Genomic DNA, 19490 nt, shown 5'->3' with positions numbered 1-19490 from the left:
ACTATATCCTATAGATGCCAAATAACTGAAAAATTGGAAATGTAATAACTTTGTTGTTTTTAAAGTTAGGAAATTGGGATTTTTATGGGTTTTTTGGCCAACCAATATCATTTACAGAATATTCTGCAAGGGTATATCAACTTCGGCTCCGCCCAAAGTTAGCTTTCCTTTCTAGTTTTTTGGTATTTTTGAAAAATTTACCCTACATAAATATATTAAGACCACTAAGTAAATTATTGTCTAAGCTACCCGGTTTAGCTTTTACCCATAAACCAAAATTAAAAGATACAAACATACACTAAGTTGCATTTATTTTCAGACATATCGAGCATATTCAAATGGATAATGTTGCCGATTTCCTGTTCCAAGTCTGTTGATCAGGCCAGCCTGTCTTCGAAATCTCCTGTAGTACTGCTGGTTTATCTCGGAGTAGAAGTTTGTTGGAAGGTGGTGGGACCAGCTCTGATCCGGATCGGCATTGGGTTGCTCCAGAAACTGAAACGTCGATACGGAAGTGATTTTGGCGGCCCTTGCGGGCCAGGTAAGCCATGTCGAATTTAAGGTCACCAGAACCAAGACCAGAAACCAGAACGTCATCGTCTAAGCCGTGTGTAAAGCCAGCTGAGTGACCAATGCCCGGCACCCAATTGCTCGCTAAAAAGTCACCTATTGTTTCGGGTCGTCAGCAGTTTGCGAAACGTCCGTTTGCAATTTTTCCGATCGGTGTCGTTCTACTCCGGCAGTGGGATCAGCGTTTTCGGAATGGGCTATAAAGTGAGTTGGCTCGGAGGGTTCCATCAACAGTCACCCTTCGTTCGCCACTTCAGCAGCAAGCAAAGATAGCAAGAGTATCAACCGCAATGGCATTCCACATTGGTCACCTTCTCATCGCCGCCTTCTTGGCCCTGTCCGTCGTGTCCTCCGAGACCATTCAGCTGCAGCCCACGCAGGGCATTCTCATCCCGGCGCCGCTGGCCGAGAACATCCGCGTGTCGCGTGCTGCCTACGGCGGATATGGAGCTGCTCCCGCCGCCGCCTCGTACGCCGCTCCCGCTGCTTATTCCGCACCCGCTCCCGCTGCCCCTGCCCCTGCCTACTCGGCTTCCGCTCCAGCTGCCGCTCCTGCCTACGCCGCCCCCGCTCCGGCCGCCCCCGCCTACTCAGCCCCGGCCTCCATCCCGTCGCCGCCATGCCCCAAGAACTACCTGTTCAGCTGCCAGCCCTCTCTCCAGCCCGTGCCCTGCTCCGCCCCAGCTCCGTCCTACGGATCCGCCGGCGCCTACTCGCAGTATGTGCCCCAGTACGCCGTACCCTTCGTCCGGGAACTGTAAGGCAACGAACCGAACAAACTGGAAAATCGAATCTATGAATAAAGTAAAGCTTATATAAACCAACATAATTGAACCTATTTTCGGGGACATTCCTGAGTTTCTTACCGTTTTACTTGGTTCCACAGAAGGAAAGGCCTTTCGGTGTGAGTCATTTTAGGTTTATAATAAACTAATGAAAACGTAGGCCTGGTTTAACAGCTAAACTAAGTCTTATTCGTATTTTTGTATCAGTACGAAAAACCAGTTTATAAAACCAATCGGATAGGACATTTTTTTTGCTGCCATAAGAACGATCTTACTATAGTCGATTAATATGATACTAGCATCATGTTATCGAAACGATAAAGTTAGGCGACTATATTCTACAGCTATCTCCTTAAATATCATAAATTAGAACGAGATTATAGTAGGACAACAATTCACAAGTCTATTAAATGACTACTTTATAACTAAAAACTACATATATAAAAAAACAATAAAACTATGTCAATTATTCTGTTAATTTCTGACTAAAAGGCATTTTCGAAATTCTAAAGACCTAATCGTTTTCCAACTTTTTGCCCACTTTTGCCAACCAATTATCGAACCTTATAAAACATAATAGTGACTTTTTAAAATGTTATTTTATTTTTAATTTCCAAACAATCGTTTGAAAAAATAAAAATAAAACTGATAAGTTTTGATAATATTTTCCACATGAAAAAATCGTTATTTCGAATAAAAAAGAAAAAGTAAATTGTAGACAAATGATTCTTTTGCAATTCCAAGTCACAAAAAGTATGTTCGCTATTTTCAGGCTTTTGTTAATTAGTGAGTCCTTTATTATCTTAAAAGCCCGCGCTTGAGGTGGATCCACAGGAAACCAACTTGAAAACTGCTACACAAGAGGACCCGTAGTTTTTTAGACAAGCCAGCGAAGAAACATTGCTGAATGTGAAAAGTCGAATGTCGGCAAAATATGAATCCACCTTGGAGGTCCAGGACGACCAACTCCGAGTCCAGGACCACCTTCTCCGTATCCTGGACCTCCGAATCCAGGACCACCACCTCAGAATTCAGGACCACATAGTCAAGGACCTCCTGGATAATTTGATGTCTCCTTCTTCGATTCAACTGTGTGTCCAAATCCTCCAGCAGAGACTCAGCCGGCTGACCTCGCAATGGAACAAAGTCGTGTAGCGGCAGAGGAAGACTCCTCAAGCACCGAGTACAGGGAACTCGCACCGACAAAAGGGCTAGCAGTGTAGTTACTGTAAGCTGAGTACAGCCAAGTGGCGGAGGGGGTCCGCCTGGTTTTGTGACCTCATGCAAATAAAAGTGCCGAACGCAGCGAAAACGGAGACTGCCAAGGTAGCCCCATCAACGGTGTCAGTTGGTCGCACATTCCAGAGGAAGTGTAAGATCGGAACTGGGACAGTATTGAAGGTCTGAGCTGCGCTTATAAGTGTGGGTAATGGGCTGGGCTAATCCGTGGACACGGGCTGCCCTTCTATTCGTGCCCCAGTCGAGTCATCACTGTTTGCAGAGCTTGGCTCGAAACCTTAAGAGAACCTGAAGCCCGAAGGTCAGCACATTGTACCCGTTGTCGTTTTTCGGAGTGTAGGCTGACCGTTCTGCCAAGCATTTAATGGGATATGATATCGCATTTCCAAGCAGTTGCACTTTCCGCTTTTCCGCTTTCTCGTTGGCTTGGATGTGTCGCAAGCATTTCTTCTTATTTCGCCACACCGTCTTAGTAAAATAAGCTTATATTTTTGCAAAGGTGGTTATAAATTGAGGGCTATTGGAAAATTCGGAACTGCTTAGTTGCGATTAATGGCTATTTCTAGGCACGGGCGGTTCTGGAATAAAATTAACAAAACTCTAATTTAATGATTTTCATAAAACCAATGATCAAATAATTTAAATTGCATATAATTATTATAGGAAATACAAATAAAAGGATACCTATATGGCAGCAAAATCAAAATTTGTTAAAAATACATAATGCTCCCTAAAATTATTCTAAAATTGCTATATTATTTATGTTTTGTTTTTATGATATACGCATACACTTTATATGCCGCTGACAAGAAATAAGTGGATCGTAAGATGCTTTATATTTACGATCGTTCCCAATCTTTTATTAATTTGATTGCTAATTCTTATGACTAAATTTACTGCCGCATGTTCCTGGCACTTAAACACACTTGGGTTTCAGAACATACGTCTTCAAAAAAGATGTGTGCTTGTTGTTTCTGTGACGACCATTAGTCAATATTTTTCTGATATGATAAAATATCCTTTTTGCAGAGGGTAACGTCCAAAAATCCCGAAACTCTTAAGAGAGATGGAAGAGGTTGGTTATTGTAGGATATACAAATGTTGGCACCGCTCTTTAAAACTTTGTCAGTCAGTATGTTTATTTTGACACATTTATTTAAAAATTGGTTAGTTGAATAACGAGTGTCTGACTAGACTCGACTAAAGCAGTTCTCCTCGCTTAAAATGGGTTTTCAAATGTTTATCCCAATGGCGATTCGCAAACTGTGCCCAAAGCTGTCACTACTTGAAGTAAAATATGTGCATAAGGTCTAAGTAGTATTTTCATTATTTATGAACATATGAACGAGGGCCATGATATTTTTAAGGAAACTAACTATTCAAATATAATACTTTCCTCTTGTGGACAGCCATTTTATTTATTCATAGTTTTTTTTCTTTGTGTGCAAGGCTTTATATTTTTACATCGAAGTTCAAAAATAAATTAAAGTATCAGAAGCGCTTTATTATAAACAAGAAAGGAAGAAAAATTCAGCAAGCCGAAGTTTATATACCTTTGCTGCTGTTACAAAAATTAAATATTATATTATATATATATTTCGATTTCGATGCTTAAAAGCAATGAAGCTAGGTCGATTTTCCAATACATTTTTCTATCGTTCCTATGGCAGCTTTATGATAAGGTCATAAACGGACGTGGATATATTAACTCGCCTGGTGATGCTGATTAAGATTTATAAACTTCTGACCAAAATTATAACACCCTCTGAAAAGGTATACCTTATATTATATATGTTATATATAACATATTAAAAACTTAATCATTATATTTTTATATTATACATTATATAATTTTTGTAGAACACAGTCAATGTTTTTAAGCAAACATTTTTATACCCTTGCAGAGGGTATTATAATTTTGGTCAAAAGTGTGCAACGCAGTGAAGGAGACAAATTCGACCCTATAAAGTATATATATTCTTGATCAGGATCACCTCCTGAGTTGATATAGCCATGTCCGTCTGTCCGTCTGTCCGTCTGTCTGCCCGTCTGTCTGTTTCTACGCAAACTAGTCTCTCAGTTTTAAAGCTATCGAATTCAAACTTTACTTTCCTTTGTACCCAGTATATATGTAAGTCGGAACGGCCGGGATCGGCCGACTATATCCTATAGCTGCCATATAACTGATTGATCGGAAATGTCATAACTTTGGTGTTTGTAAAGTTAGGAAGTTGGGATATTCTATGCGTTTTATTTTTGGCCAATCAATCCGACTTACCAAGATCCATAAGGATCGGCCGACTATATCCTATAGCTGCCATTGGAAATGCCATAACTTTGGTGTTTTTAAAGTTAGGAAGTTGGGATTTTTTATGAATATTACGAATGAATAATTTTGGAGAATATAATTTACAGAGTATTCTGCAAGGGTATATCAACTTCGGCACCGCCCGAAGTTAGCTTTCCTTTCTTGTTATACCCTTGCAGAGGGTATTATAATTTTGGTCAAAAGTGTGCAACGCAGTGAAGGAGACATCTCCGACCCTATAAAGTATATATATTCTTGATCAGGATCACCTCCTGAGTTGATATAGCCATGTCCGTCTGTCCGTCTGTCCGTCTGTCTGTCCGTCTGTCTGTCCGTCTGTCTGTCCGTCTGTCTGTCCGTCTGTCTGTTTGTCTGTCTGTTTCTACGCGAACTAGTCTCTCAGTTTTAAAGATATCGAATTGAAACTTTGCACACACCCTTCTTTCCTTTGCACGCAGTATATAAGTCGGAACGGCCGGGATCGGCCGACTATATCCTATAGCTGCCATATAACTGATTGATCGGAAATGCCATAACTCTGCTGTTTGTTAAGTTAGGAAGTTGGGACTCTCTATGGGTATTATATTTGGCCAATCAATCCGACGTACCAAATTTCATAAGGATCGGCCGACTATATCCTATAGCTGCTATATAACTGATTGATCGGAAATGCCATAACTTTGGTGTTTGTTAAGTTAGGAAGTTGGGATTTTCTATGGGTTATATATTTGGCCAATTAATCCGACCTACCAAATTTCATAAGGATCAGACGACTATATCTTATAGCTGCCATATAACTGATTGATCGGAAATGCCATAACTTTGGTGTTTGTTAAGTTAGGAAGTTGGGACTTTCTATGGGTTTTATTTTTGCCCAATCAATCCGACATATCAAATTTCATAAGGATCGGCCGACTATATTCTATAGCTGCCATAAACATAACTGAACGATTGGAAATGCCATAACTTTGGTGTTTTTAAAGTTAGGAAGTTGGGATTTTTTATGAGTATTAAGAATGCATCATATGAATAATTTTGGAGAATATAATTTGCAGAATATTCTGCAAGGGTATTTCAACTTCGGTTCCGCCCGAAGTTAGCTTTCCTTTCTTGTTTTAATTTATTTTAGAACACAAATATAAAAGAAATTGTCATAATTACTTTTAGAATTTGTATATTTTTGTGTTGGACCATTAAAACACAGAATATAAAATGGCATTTTATGTATTTTAAGCCGAAATTAATGAGTTCGCGATTTTCAAATTTCGTTTTAAATTGTTTTTAATAGAAGAACAATAAAAACAAGAAAGGAAAGCTAACTTCGGGCGAAGCCGAAGTTGATATACCCTTGCAGAATACTCTGTAAATTATATTCTCCAAAATTATTCATATGATGCATTCTTAATACTCATAAAAAATCACAACTTTCTTACTTTAAAAACACCAGAGTTATGGCATTTCCAATCGTTCAGTTATACGGCAGCTATAGGATATAGTCGGCTGATCCTTATGAAATTTGATAGGTCGGATTGATTGGCCAAAAATAAAGCCCATAGAAAATCCCAACTTCCTAACTTAACGAACACCAAAGTTATGACATTTCCGATCAATCAGTTATATGGCAGCTAAAGGATATAGTCGGCCGATCCTTATGAAATTTGGTAGGTCGGATTGATTGGCCAAATATAAAACCCATAGGAAATCCCAGCTTCCTAACTTTACAAACACAAAAGTTGTGGCATTTCCAATCGTTCAGTTATATGGCAGCTATAGGATATAGTCGGCCGATCCTTATGAAATTTGGTAGGTCGGATTGATTGGCCAAATATAAAACCCATAGGAAGTCCCAGCTTCCTAACTTTACAAACACCAAAGTTATGGCATTTCCGATCAATCAGTTATATGGCAGCTATAGGATATAGTCGGCCGATCCCGTCCGTTCCGACTTATATACTGCGTGCAAAGGAAAGAAGGGTGTGTGCAAAGTTTCAGTTCGATAGCTTTAAAACTGAGAGACTAGTTTGCGTAGAAACAGACAGACGGACAGACGGACAGACAGACGGACAGACAGACGGACAGACGGACAGACGGACATGGCTATATCAACTCAGGAGGTGATCCTGATCAAGAATATATATACTTTATAGGGTCGGAGATGTCTCCTTCACTGCGTTGCACACTTTTGACCAAAATTATAATACCCTCTGCAAGGGTATAAAAATAATGGCAAATTTATAAAATTTGTAAACTTTGTTAAGCCTTAGCATCTATAATAACGAAACAATCTATATTGCGCGTAAAAGAAGGTTGAAGAAGTTTCTTTTTCTAAAAAAATGAGCACTCAAAGACCAAAACACTCAAAAAAAATTACAGAAATTACTTATATTACTTCCACCCTCACTGGCTCTCCAGAGATGGATGGAGTCGACGGACAAGGATTCGCGAACCTAACCCATCTTTATGAATTAAAAAAAAAAATTTTTAAAACAAGAAAGGAAGCAAGCTTTGGCAAGCCGAATTTTTTATACCCCTGCAGTTATTACAAATCGACTACATTCCGATTTCTATGGCTATAGTACTAAAAATAATTTCGATTTTGCGATGCAATTTGTCATCGCTTCTATGGCAGCTATATGATATTGTTGTCTGATTTAAATTTAATTAAATTCGTAAATCCATAATATTTAAATATTACCAAATCCCAAAGAACAAAAAAAAATTTGAAAAACAAAGTTATAATTTTTTTGAATTCTTTTTCCGATTGTTCCTAGCTATATGATATAGTCGCCCGATCCGGAATAGAAAGACAACTTTTGCGTAGAAACGGGCGGACGGACCGACGGACATGGCTAGATCGACTCTCCTTGTGATGCTGATCAAGAATATATATACTTTATAGGGTTGGAAATGTCTCCTTCACTGCGTTGCAAACTTTTGACTAAAATTATAATACCCTCTGCAAGAGTATAAAAAGGAATACACTCACTGATTTTTATTAAACAGTAACACCTCTTAACGAGGTAAAAATGTCGTGACGATCGCACATTCAACAAAAAAAAATTATGAAGTAAAATTCGTGACGAAAAATGATTAAGCATTCGATTAAATAAAGAGGTGTTAAAGGGCGTTTTTGTTTGATATCGGAAGTTTTTGTTTTAACTACTGTTGAAGAAAGGGGCTCCGAAAACTGGCTTCCATGCCCATATGTGTCAATATTTTTGTATTCTTTTTTTTTTTATTTGAAGTATCGTTTCAAATGACAATAAATATCTTGTAAAAAATATAAATGTCACAAATGCTCATGATTTACTTTAACTAGCTCTAATAAGAATTTTTCATCATCAAATCGGCTTTGCATGGTTAGCTTAGTTTTCTGCGCTTAAAAAAATAAACATAAAATGTTATTTATAAAGATCTGAAAAAGCTGAGAAATCAAAGCTATGTATAAGAGCTCGAGTCTTAAAAGAAATCCCCAATAGCGCTTTCAAAAAAAATTCCTAAGACGTGAACACAAAAATGAACTCTTGACTATAATTTTACTTCGAGAAATAATCTCATAATAAAGTTAATATAGTCTCAAAATACTTTTTTAACGATGCTTACCACGTACCCCTGTACCTTTAGGAGTTTAAAAACAAGGGGCGATTTAAGTCTTGCGGAAAAAAGATAAGTCAGCGGGTTATTCATATAGTCGTAGAATAGACGTTTTTTATTTCAAGCTGTTTGGAAAAGTTAAATGATTGTAGTCCCAAAGGTCCTTATTTTGATGTGTACATACTAGAGTTGGTTTTCATTTTAAAAAAATCTTTTTTTTCAATACTTTTGGAGCCGTGCTCGGATTCTTAGTAAGTTATCCCACGCGTATTTTCATCAAGAATGCAACTAGCCTAAAAAACATTTTTCCCCCTGGTCCAAGCCGATCCAATTTTTAAAATGGTTTTTTTTCCTTTCACCGGTAATTCTCGTAAAACAATTTTCATAAAGTCTGGCTAAGCAATAGTTAAAGGAATACCTTTGGATCGAACCACAGTGAAAATGAATTTCTTTCACTTAAAGAAGACCCTACAGTTATGAATTTATTCATTAAGGCGGAATATCTTGCCTCCTTTTTCAAAATCTATTATATTTTTTTTTGAGAGAGGGCTCCAAATTGTATGTCACGTTTCCCACCAAATAACACTTTTCCAACTTTATATACAAATTGGATACTCTTCTCTTCGAAACGTTTTATACTTTAAGTAGTTTGGGACACCAATAAAAATAATTTTTGAGGCTTAGCTTTTTTCTGTGATTTAATTGCAATACATATTTTTTTGTATAATTTTTTTAAATCCATCATGGCTTGTATTTTTTTGCGATCGAGTTCGTAATCCGGGGCCAGGGATCATAGCCTTATGGAGCTGACGCTCAGTAATGGTATCCATAGGCCTGCGGCACGTAGGCGGCGCTGAAGAGCTGCTGCTGGTGCTGGGGAAGGCCGTAGTTGGGGGCGACGTAGGTGGCCACCGGTGAAGAGTAGGCGCCGGAGGATCCGTAGCTGGGGGCGGGTGCACTGCATGGGACCGGGGCGAGGTTGGGCTGGCAGCTGAACAGGTAGTTCTTGGGGCAGGGAGGAGCCGGGATGCTAGAGCCGCCATAGCCGCCGGAGCTGCCGCCGTAGGCGGACTTGCGAAGACGGGTCAGGTCACCGAATCCTTGTCCGGCGCTTCCCTCCAGCTCGCCCTCTTGGGTAGTCAGGGACACCGTGGAGCCAGTGGACGATGCCACGTTGGTGGGCGACGCCAGGGCGGCGGAGACGAGGGCGACCAGAGCGATGCACACAAAGGATTTCATCTTGATTGGTATGTGAAGATTGATCTGAAGACGGATGAAAGCGGGTTGGACTGTTTGTAGTTACCAAAGGTGACTGATGCCAATTTCAGGCGGTTGCGTATTTTATATAGCCACCCAATCTGCGTAGCTAGCACTATATGCAGAACTAAGTGGCTAGATCTATTCTTCGTTTTTGCCTTGACTACTTTTCTGCTCCATCAGCTCAATGCTTAATGGTAATACCGCTGACTTTAATAACACCAAGTCGTCAGCTTTTGGGGTCATCACTAGGCAAAATAACGTTTAGGTTGTCGAAAATTGGCTTGACATTTAGGGCATTGTACTTTAAAAATGGGTGGGAGTTATGCACCTCTTTAAACATGTATTCGAATATTTAGCGAACATTAGAACATTGAATTTGTAAATTTCTGCAGCATATATAAACAAATTTATTAGGCTAAAAAGTGGAGGGAAATAAATATTTTTTTGTAGGATAAACTTGTATTTTCCATTTTTAATCTTGAATTAGAAAATAAGTTTCATTCTATCAATTTTATTCTTAATTTAAAACATAAGGGTTATTTGTAATTTGTATTTTAAATTAAAAATGTTAATGTTAATCTGTGATTTTTATTTTAATAATTTATTTTAAAAATCAAAAATACAAAAATCAAATTCAAACCACTGACTGATACTTGCTTTTCTTTTTTCCAATATTATTTTTTTTTCAAAAGATCTTAGAAAACGTGATACTTAATGAAATTATTTGTACGTTTTAAATGTACAAAAGTATACTACACTCCCCAAGGGTTTAAATAACCTAATTTGACCTTGTATAAAAGTCAAACTAAACACCTTTTGGAAAGGTAAGACTAACTGCTAATATCCAATACTTTGAAGACAAATTATTGTATTTTCGTGTAAGAAAATACATTTCCTACAATGTTCCTATTTAGCAGGTAAAATAAGCAGCAAAATTTTCTCAATGTGAAAATGGTCTAATAAAATTAAAAAATTTTGAACGGAATACCGTTCGTTAAATATTTTATTAAATAAAATATTATTGTTTTAAAAAATGTTAGTTAGTAAATTTATGAAGTAAAACAGTACTTCATGATTAACATTTTTCTGATCCGACTAAATTAACTACAACTTGTAATTCTGTGGCAACAGTATTTGAACGATTCGTTCACAGCAAAAAGCAAAATCTTGATAAGTCAGTATTATACTCGAAGTTTGATGAACATTTGTAATAATTTGTGGTATTATGTAACTAAAGGCATACCAAGGCTCTGATAGATAATTAGGTAAGGAATGGAATGTTTTCAACTGAAATAAGATTTTAAACAGAAAAAACCTTGAATTGATGGGCTATTCGCCTCACTGGCTTCACTTAAAACAAAATTCTTTGTTTTTGTACAAGATGGTTTTGAATAACACTAAAAAAAGATGTTTAATTTTAATAATAATAATAATAATAATAATAATAATAATAATAATAATAATTAATATTTTTGATATTTTAAAATAAAACAAGAAAGGAAAGCTAACTTCGGGCGGAGCTTAAGTTGATATGCCCTTGCAGAATACTCTGTAAATTATATTCTCCAAAATTATTCATATGAGGCATTCTTAATACTCATAAAAAATCCCAACTTTAAAAACACCAAAGTTATCGCATTTCCAATCGTTTAGTTATATGGCAGTTATAGGATATAGTCGGCCGATCCTTATGAAATTTGGTAGGTCGGATTAATTGGCCAAAAACAAAACCCATAGAAAATTCCAACTTCCTAACTTTAAAATCATAGTCGGCTGATCCCAGCCGTTCCGACCTACATACTGCATGTATATACTGCATGCAAAGGAAAGAAGGGTGTGTGCAAAGTTTCAAGTCGATATCTTTAAAACTGAGAGACTAGTTCGCGAAGAAACAGACAGACGGACATGCTTATATCAACTCAGGACTCAAGAATATAAATACACTTTATGGGGTCGGAGATGTCTTCTTCCTGCGTTGGACACTTTTGACCAAAATTATAATACGATCTGCAAGGGTATAAATATGTTCTTAGTACAAGAACAGCAGCTTTTTGATTGTTTGCACTGATATGTTGCAGACAAAATTGAAAAATAATTTAGAATTTAAAATTTTTATCATAGATTGAACTTTCAATAAGTATGTCGCAAACATCAGCTTTATGAAAGTCTTTAAAAGCTAGCTGCAGTGAATGGAGGCACGTTTTATAAAAAATCTCTTACCAATAACTTAAGAATATTTATTAATATTTTATTTTTGTCTTGGATAGCATCGAATCATCAACTCTTAAGATTTAGATGATAACAACTGGGTTTAATAGAACCATTTGTACACTTTGCTAAACATGGTAATTGTCTGGTAAATTGGGTAAAAAAATGTTATAATTAATATAGTAATGTTCAGTGTTGGTTCTGTTTGAAAGTTAAAACATTCAACTTTGAAACATGATTCTTCTTTTTGTTTTTGAATAGTCATAGCCTTTTGACCGAAAATTAAGGTAAGACTGAAATATAATGGCTTAACAAATTAAGAATGTTTTTCGAATATTGTAAAAATAAGTTGATTTTCCCTAACGTTTGGTTAAAGAGACTTCCTGTTTTCTATGACACACAAAAAAATTGTTTGACTGGAAAGAAGAAATACAAATAATAATATACATATGTATGTACCTTCTATATGTTTTTGGATTCTCGTAGAAAAGCAAACCTCAAACAGTTAGAAGATGTCCATATATTATGTAATCTTCGAAGAGGTCAGCAATATGATTACTTTATAGAAATCAGCAACACTATCATGGCGTAATATATGGGCAGCCATTTTCGTGTCGATATTTCTTCTAATACTTTCCAGCCTTTCCGAAACGTAAAACATGAATTCCTAACTATTGAGTTTTAAAAAGGTCTTTATAATATTATTATTAAGTTAATAGTTTGGAGTGTTTAAGTGAAGTAATCAATTTAATACTCACAAATATAAGCTTTAAATTCAATTGGCACATAAACAAATAAACATACATGTACATAGGTAAGACGATGTGTTAGTTGAAGATGTTGCTGCCGTCTAGATTATCTGAAGGGAAAGCGAAGAGGCGCACTCCAATTATGGGTTGATCTTGTTGTCCTGGCAACGACCAGGAAACATGGCTAGATCGATTTTGATGGTAATGCTGATTAAGAATATACTTTATAGGGTCGAAAATGTTTTCTTCACTGCGTTGCAAACTTTTGACTGAAATTTTAATACCATTATTATACATATTTACGCATACCTTGATCAGGGTAAAATCGCTTGTCAATCGGACGTCTATATCTAATAGCTTCCGTAGGAAAAATTGTTAAAAGCTGCGAAAATATCCCTTTTTTTCTATTTTTATATGACATTTTTGCAGTATAAAAGCTATTGACATGCAACTACGCAAATCTGATTTATTTATAACTTATTCTTTTCTCTACTTTTTCAATTTTAGCAATTTCGGCAAAGTCTGCAAGGGTATTAAAACTTCGGCTTGCCGAAATAAGCTTCAGTCCTCTTTTTTTTAACTTTACCACAAATCATTTAGATACTATTAGCTTATATAATAATATATTTAATATACATATAGTGAGCTTGTGTAATAGATTCATAAGTTTGTGGTTTAAAATTCTAAAATTCGTCTCGAAAATGGTGAGAAATACATACATGGAGCAGATCCGAAATTCATTGCCATTATGGTGTCGGACCATTTTTGTAAGACATCAAAATCATTGAACATGTCTTTCGCTTTCCTGAATGGTGGCCTGGTGGAACATTTCGACGATGTCTGCGAACCCAGCGATATGTCCGACTTTAAAAGACATTAGAAAATCAGTTAAAGTATGCAGATTATCGTGCAGATTGTCAATTTGTCCTTGTATTTGAGCAAACAGGTAATGTCCTTCGACTTTTGCTCGAAAACAGTTGAGGCGTTTTAATGTAAAACAAGAGAGAACGCTATAGTAGAGTGCCTCGACTATTACTCCGTTTCCTTTAATAGAAATCCTTATCGAGAATTAACGTTGACTCTGTTGAGCACCTTGGCCAGCTGTTCCAAAGTCATCCGTCAGATGGCGCCATGAAAGGCGGAAATGTAGGCGCTAGCCAAGCTTAAGCATTTAATGGGTTTTTGGGCGTTAGAGTGGGCGTGGCAAACTTTTATTAGGCCAATCGATAGGTATTGACGAAACAAATACGTATAAATTAAAATTTTCATAATAGCATCAAAACTGTGGCCACAGCTTGTGGCTTGTGGGCGTCAGAGGGGGCGTGGCACTATTTTGAAACAAACTTGCGCTGCGTAGGAACTCCTAAAATCTACATGCAAAATGCCAATCTTCTAGCTTTTATAGTTTCCGAGATCTCAGCGTTCATACGGACAGACAGACAGACGGACAGACGGACATGGCTAGATCGACTCGGCTAGTGATCCTGAACAAGAATATATATACTTTATAGGGTCGGAAACGCTTCCTTCTACCTGTTAAATACTTTTGCATGAATACAATATACCCTTTTACTCTACGAGTAACGGGTATAACTAATTCTTTATCTCGCCAGAGCAGATCAATTTCATAGTGTCCGTTGACTTTTTGCAAGTATCTTTGACAATGCTATAGTCTTGTCGTGGACTTCAGGAAAGAACTCTTGCAGAGTGATTGGATCTACGGTTAAGCTTTCCTTGAGACCTTTTCGATTTAGGTCGAGTTTCAATCACAATGAAGAAAGCCAAATGACCATTTTTCATAACGACCACTTTCGTTTAAAAAATTATGCCAATTCCACAATTGAGAAAATTTAATGTGAGCACGAGAAATCGACCTTAAAACAGATAACCCTTACTTTAGATTTATTTATTTTTAAGTCTGGTTTATGGTTTCCATTTTTTTTAGAAAACGTAGATAATAATTTCCATTTTTAATAAACGATTCCGGTTTTTTCTGGACAACATTTTCAAAATTGTACACCAATTTTTGTCTGGTTGATAGAAAAGCTAAAATTAAAAATTACTAATGAAAAACCATCAAAAAATTACAAATGATCCAACATGAAAATAAAAAAAAATTAACTAACTAAAACTAATTAACTAACTTTAATGCAAATAAAAATAATGCCTCTCACTTTAAAATCGGTATCTAATGAGCAATGTTGGAGTCCTTGAATAACGCAGGTCTTTGGAAACTTATTTTAAAACCTCTACGGTCCACCCCACCAAGTAAAAAGCTCTGTGAAAGCTCCCCACGCTAATCTCAAACAGCTGACTTTAGCAAAACATTTCGTATTTGTATTTGGTTTGGGTCCGTCACAATAGTGAGATACGACATACGGAAGGCAAGCGAACGGAGAAGGGCGCGAGATGCGGACGCCGTGCGTAACCACAGTACAAACTAGAATTCCAATAAGTTAGACTAACGCTGAGACCAGACCCCATTCCCGTTACCCCATCCCAATAAAACCTAAAAGTAAGTAACTATTCACTGAACAACGGCAACAAAACAACAACCACGAAGGCGGTGAATTAAATTACGGCCGACACGATCTGTCACGCTCTCGTTTACAAGCGACGTAATCTGTGTGCGTAGTGACTGGCGGAGAGCCAAACGTGCCGTTATTTTCCATTCATTAATCCGTGGGAGATTCCTCTCCCTATGTTACATAAAGTCCTTGCGCGAACACCTTCTCCCGTGCCACCACGATATCGACGGCATTGCGTGAGACCCAGGAGCGCATTCGGGGGGGATATTGGAGATATACATACATACATACATATGTATGTAGATAGATTCCCAACAAATTGTTTAATACTCCTAATATTTAGACAAAATCCTGATGTTAATTTCATTCAAGAAAGCCCAAAATGTAAGATATCCCCCCAAAACCTAAAACCGCCCCTGGTAAATATTGCAATGTGTTGGCACTCACATTTGTAGGCTGCACTCGTCGCACCAACAGGTGCTTTGCAGCCAAGACTGCAATTGTTTTCGCCCCGTCCCGCTCGCTCGTCTGAGGGTAAATATCCGTGCGAAGAAATGCTCCCCGAAGCTTAATAATTTTGCATCCCGCCGATGGCCATTTTCGAATTTAGATTCTGCTCTCATCGCACGGCTAGTTTCAGTGCAACGTTCAACGCAAGCGAGAAGCGACATCGAGATCCTCATAGTACCCAACCCCACATATCACAGCAAGTACCCTCCAACTTGACCATGGCCAGCTCCTGACCCCCGCCCCTTGCGGCCCGTGACCTTCGAATAGTTAGAAAGGCCCCTTCGTCGTCGTTGTTGTTGTCGTTGTTGGTTCGGGTTGGGCAATAGTTGAATTTCTGCTCCGTTCTCCCCTATGGCTAGCATTTAAGTGATGGTGCCCCAGGCTGTTAAGCTGTTTCAATCCTCGCTGAGCCAGTGGCGACGCGGAGGCAAACTGCATCCCATGGCCAAGGGCGCGATCACGTACGCGGTCATGTGGCCCACGGGCAGCCTGATTCAGCAGGCGCTGGAGGGACGCAAGCTGCGTAAGTATCCCCTTCGCACCGCATCCACAACCACCTCCTGCTCCGCACAAATAACCACTCCTCCGCAGGAGACTACGACTGGGCCAGGGCGCTCCGCTTCAGTCTGTTTGGAGCCCTCTACGTGGCGCCCACTCTGTACGGTTGGGTACGGCTCACCAGCGCTATGTGGCCGCAGACCAATCTCCGCACGGGCATCGTCAAGGCCATCACGGAGCAGCTGTCCTACGGACCTTTTGCCTGTGTCAGCTTTTTCATGGGCATGAGCTTGCTCGAGCTGAAGACCTTTAGCCAGGCTGTGAACGAGACGAAGGAAAAGGCGGCGCCCACATACAAGGTAACGCATATCCCGCTCCTCGCGTCTCCCCTCCGCCTACATCCATCTCATTACTAACTATCCAGGTCGGCGTGTGCATCTGGCCCTTTCTGCAAACAATAAACTTCTCGCTGGTGCCAGAACACAACCGCGTGGTTTTCGTAAGCATCTGCAGCCTGATGTGGACCATCTTCCTAGCCTACATGAAGACACGCAACGAGGAGCAATCGGATCCAGCGGGTCTTCCCTGTACATAGTTTCCCCAGTTGTCGTATTTGTTACCTGTTGTGCGTCCCTTAGGCCAATTGATTAATTAGATAGCGTTATCGTACTTGAACCGGTATTTTATTGGGGTCTGTTAGCCCCATACTTTAGCTGGTCAGGCCAGGTGGCGAGCGTACAACGATCAGCTGGCCCACCCAAAGCGGAGACGGCTTTAAGGAGCTGCCCACCGTCTCTACAATCCAGTCCACGTAGGCGGAAACCTCGGTAAAGACGCCTGGGAAAGGAGGCCGGGCACAAGGTTTGATGCTCCAGGAAACAATACCCACCTGGGTGTCGGTGCCAGTAAGCAGCAGCGGGCCCCCAGAGTCGCCACTGCACTGGCCCTTTCCGCCCTCAGACAATCCCGCGCAGATTTGGGTGTCGTGCAGTTGGGTTTGATGGCGCTCGCTGCACTCCTCATCGCTGAAAACTTGCAGTTGGACTTTCTGCAGATCTCGTTGAACCACTCCACCCGTCTGAAAGTGAAAGAGGGGGTTACTCATTGCTTCTTCGAGGAATCGCCAACTTTCTTACCGCATTTAACCCCCAGCCCGCAAGGACAGCACTGGCGTTTCCGGGCGTCAATTGGCGTGGCTCCGGTAAACGCACCGGCTGGACACTCTTGCTCAGAGTGACGGATTGCGCCAGCTGCAACAAGGCGATGTCGTTGACGTACTTGTCCTGCGGCTCGTAACCCGGATGGACTACGATGGCTGCCACACGGACCAGCTGGCTGGAGTTGCGTGCCAGGCTCTGGCTGCCGTACTGCAGGTCAATCTGCTCGGGGGAGGAGCTACGCACGCAGTGAGCGGCTGTCAGGATCCAGTCCGAGTTGAGCAGCGTAGCGCCGCAGGAGTGATGACCACTTTTCGACCGTCGCAGCGAGACCACAAAGGGGAACTCCCCCGGGCCGGCGGTGGTGCCGTTGACGATCTTGCCATTTTCCCCGGAGGCTCCTGCAAAAATGAGGCAGATGGTTAGGAAAAGCAGCTCTAGCCTTTCGCGCGGAGCCATGTCTGTCTTCTTTGTGTGCGTGCCGCAAGAAGAGCAGGGCATTTTATAGGGAACTAGGGGCCCGTATTCACATTCGCGAGTTATTCGTTGTGGGTCGAGCTGGCCATGCAATTGCGGGCGGGACATATTAGCAATGCTAATGATATTCCAACCCCACGATTGTGACTCCGCAGGGTCGAGATTGCCATGCCAGGCCCACTGCTGTGGAAGAACCTCAAGGTACTCGTCACCCGATACCCGATAATGCGCGGCATGATATCTTACAGCCTGATCTGGCCCACTGGCAGCCTCATCCAGCAGACAGTGGAGGGCAGGCGCTGGGGTGAGTCGGCAAACTGTCTGGCAGCTGGACCCCATTTCATCCTCCGATCTTGCAGGCACCTACGACTGGTGGCGCGTGCTCCGGTTCAGCATGTACGGCGGTCTGTTCGTGGCTCCCACGCTCTACGGCTGGGTCAAGGTTGGTAACAATTTAAATATCAACGTTGATCCATTTCCGGTTTTCCGCAGATCTCCAGCGCCATGTGGCCGCAGACGTCGTTGAGGACGGGCGTCATCAAGGCGGCGGTTGAGACCATTTCTTACACCCCCGGTGCAATGACCTGCTTCTACTTCATCATGAGTCTGCTGGAGTCCAAGACGGTGGAGGAGGCGGTGGCCGAGGTCGGCAAAAAGTTCCTTCCCACCTATAGGGTATGTTTGTATGGAGTCCGGTGGAAAGCGGTTGTGAGAAGCATAAATGTATATATTCAAACCCCTGAACTTCTCCCAAAAGGTGGCACTGTCCGTATGGCCATTGGTGGCCACCATCAACTTCACCCTGATCCCCGAGCGCAATCGAGTGCCCTTCATAAGCGCCTGCAGCCTGTGCTGGACCTGCTTCCTGGCCTACATGAAGCATCTGGAGCACCACGAGGTGGATGGCGCCATTTAGAAGTCGTATAGTTTAAAAGTAGAATAGTCAATAAAATAAAATAATGTAATTTGAAACTCTACAATAACTGTGGTAATTCTCCCAAGGTCGCAAACGGCCACACTGGTGTCATCGATAGTTTAGTACGTATTGTCCGTTAAAAATTAAGATTACAAAACTTTTTAAGGTTTAGGATTGATTGCCTTTTTCCGCTGTTAGTTTAACAATAAAATTAAAAATTTTAAATTCAGAATCGATTGTCCCCTCGTGGTGAATATATGTCTTTTGGATTGGTGTGATTTAAATTATTTAAAAGTGTGGTATAAAAATTTTAAAAATTTAATCTTATTCTTATTTTTTTTGGAGGGCTGTAAAAAGGAAAAGGCCTCAATACGAGGAGAAATTCCTGGCCTCGGATGCAGGAGCTTGTAAATCCAAAAAACCTAAATTTGAAAGGACAAGAAATGGCGGAAATGACGAAGAGATGGTAGAAGAACCAATGGAAGTTATGCCAATAACCCCTAATCCAACGGTATCTGGAATTCAGATGGAAAACAAGCAAGTAGAGCATGCAATGAAATTGGAATATGACGGTGATCATAAGGGACCGTTTATGGTATATGTGGACAAAAAGAGAACAAGTGGAGAACATAGTCGAGTGCCGATTAACCCATTGGAGCTAAGCGGTCTTTTAGTCAAAAATAAAATTATT

At 40.1% G+C, this 19490-nt stretch overlaps 6 protein-coding genes across 7 annotated transcripts; 3 read left to right on the top strand and 3 right to left on the bottom strand.

Moving 5' to 3' along the window:
• Nucleotides 1–294: 294 nt before the first annotated feature.
• LOC108044138 lies at nt 295–694 on the bottom strand. The gene has a single exon (XM_017123028.1). The coding sequence runs from the start codon at nt 595–597 to the stop codon at nt 316–318; it is 282 nt and encodes a 93-aa protein (XP_016978517.1). The 5' UTR covers nt 598–694; the 3' UTR covers nt 295–315.
• Nucleotides 695–791: 97 nt separating this feature from the next.
• On the top strand, nt 792–1394 carry LOC108044132 (vitelline membrane protein Vm26Ab). The gene has a single exon (XM_017123016.2). The coding sequence runs from the start codon at nt 861–863 to the stop codon at nt 1329–1331; it is 471 nt and encodes a 156-aa protein (XP_016978505.1). The 5' UTR covers nt 792–860; the 3' UTR covers nt 1332–1394.
• A 7782-nt stretch (nt 1395–9176) lies between these two features.
• On the bottom strand, nt 9177–9822 carry LOC108044156 (vitelline membrane protein Vm26Aa). The gene has a single exon (XM_017123053.2). The coding sequence runs from the start codon at nt 9733–9735 to the stop codon at nt 9310–9312; it is 426 nt and encodes a 141-aa protein (XP_016978542.2). The 5' UTR covers nt 9736–9822; the 3' UTR covers nt 9177–9309.
• Nucleotides 9823–15063: 5241 nt separating this feature from the next.
• LOC108039483 (mpv17-like protein) lies at nt 15064–16918 on the top strand. Its single transcript, XM_017116511.2, has 4 exons — nt 15064–15228; nt 16111–16274; nt 16343–16608; nt 16674–16918. Exons 2-4 carry the CDS (start codon nt 16121–16123, stop codon nt 16842–16844), a joined length of 591 nt encoding a protein of 196 aa, XP_016972000.1. The 5' UTR covers nt 15064–15228; nt 16111–16120; the 3' UTR covers nt 16845–16918.
• On the top strand, nt 15241–18951 carry LOC108039482 (protein sym1). 2 transcript variants are annotated; one of them, XM_017116510.2, is made up of 5 exons: nt 15241–15947; nt 18039–18187; nt 18243–18325; nt 18376–18558; nt 18641–18951. In XM_017116510.2, exons 1-5 carry the CDS (start codon nt 15832–15834, stop codon nt 18797–18799), a joined length of 690 nt encoding a protein of 229 aa, XP_016971999.1. In that variant the 5' UTR covers nt 15241–15831; the 3' UTR covers nt 18800–18951. The 2 variants fall into 2 exon arrangements, with proteins under 2 accessions (XP_016971999.1, XP_016971998.1); XM_017116509.2 differs by having other exon boundaries at nt 15243–15947; nt 18376–18948.
• On the bottom strand, nt 16860–17466 carry LOC108039484 (trypsin-1). The gene has a single exon (XM_017116513.2). The coding sequence runs from the start codon at nt 17352–17354 to the stop codon at nt 16959–16961; it is 396 nt and encodes a 131-aa protein (XP_016972002.1). The 5' UTR covers nt 17355–17466; the 3' UTR covers nt 16860–16958.
• Nucleotides 18952–19490: the final 539 nt, after the last annotated feature.

Source organism: Drosophila rhopaloa, unplaced genomic scaffold (genome assembly GCF_018152115.1).
Source record: "Drosophila rhopaloa isolate 14029-0021.01 unplaced genomic scaffold, ASM1815211v1 contig_2, whole genome shotgun sequence".
NCBI classification, from domain to species: Eukaryota; Metazoa; Arthropoda; class Insecta; order Diptera; family Drosophilidae; genus Drosophila; species Drosophila rhopaloa.
The sequence above is the reverse complement of the archived record's forward strand: the minus strand, read 5'-3'. Positions and strand labels throughout refer to the sequence as shown.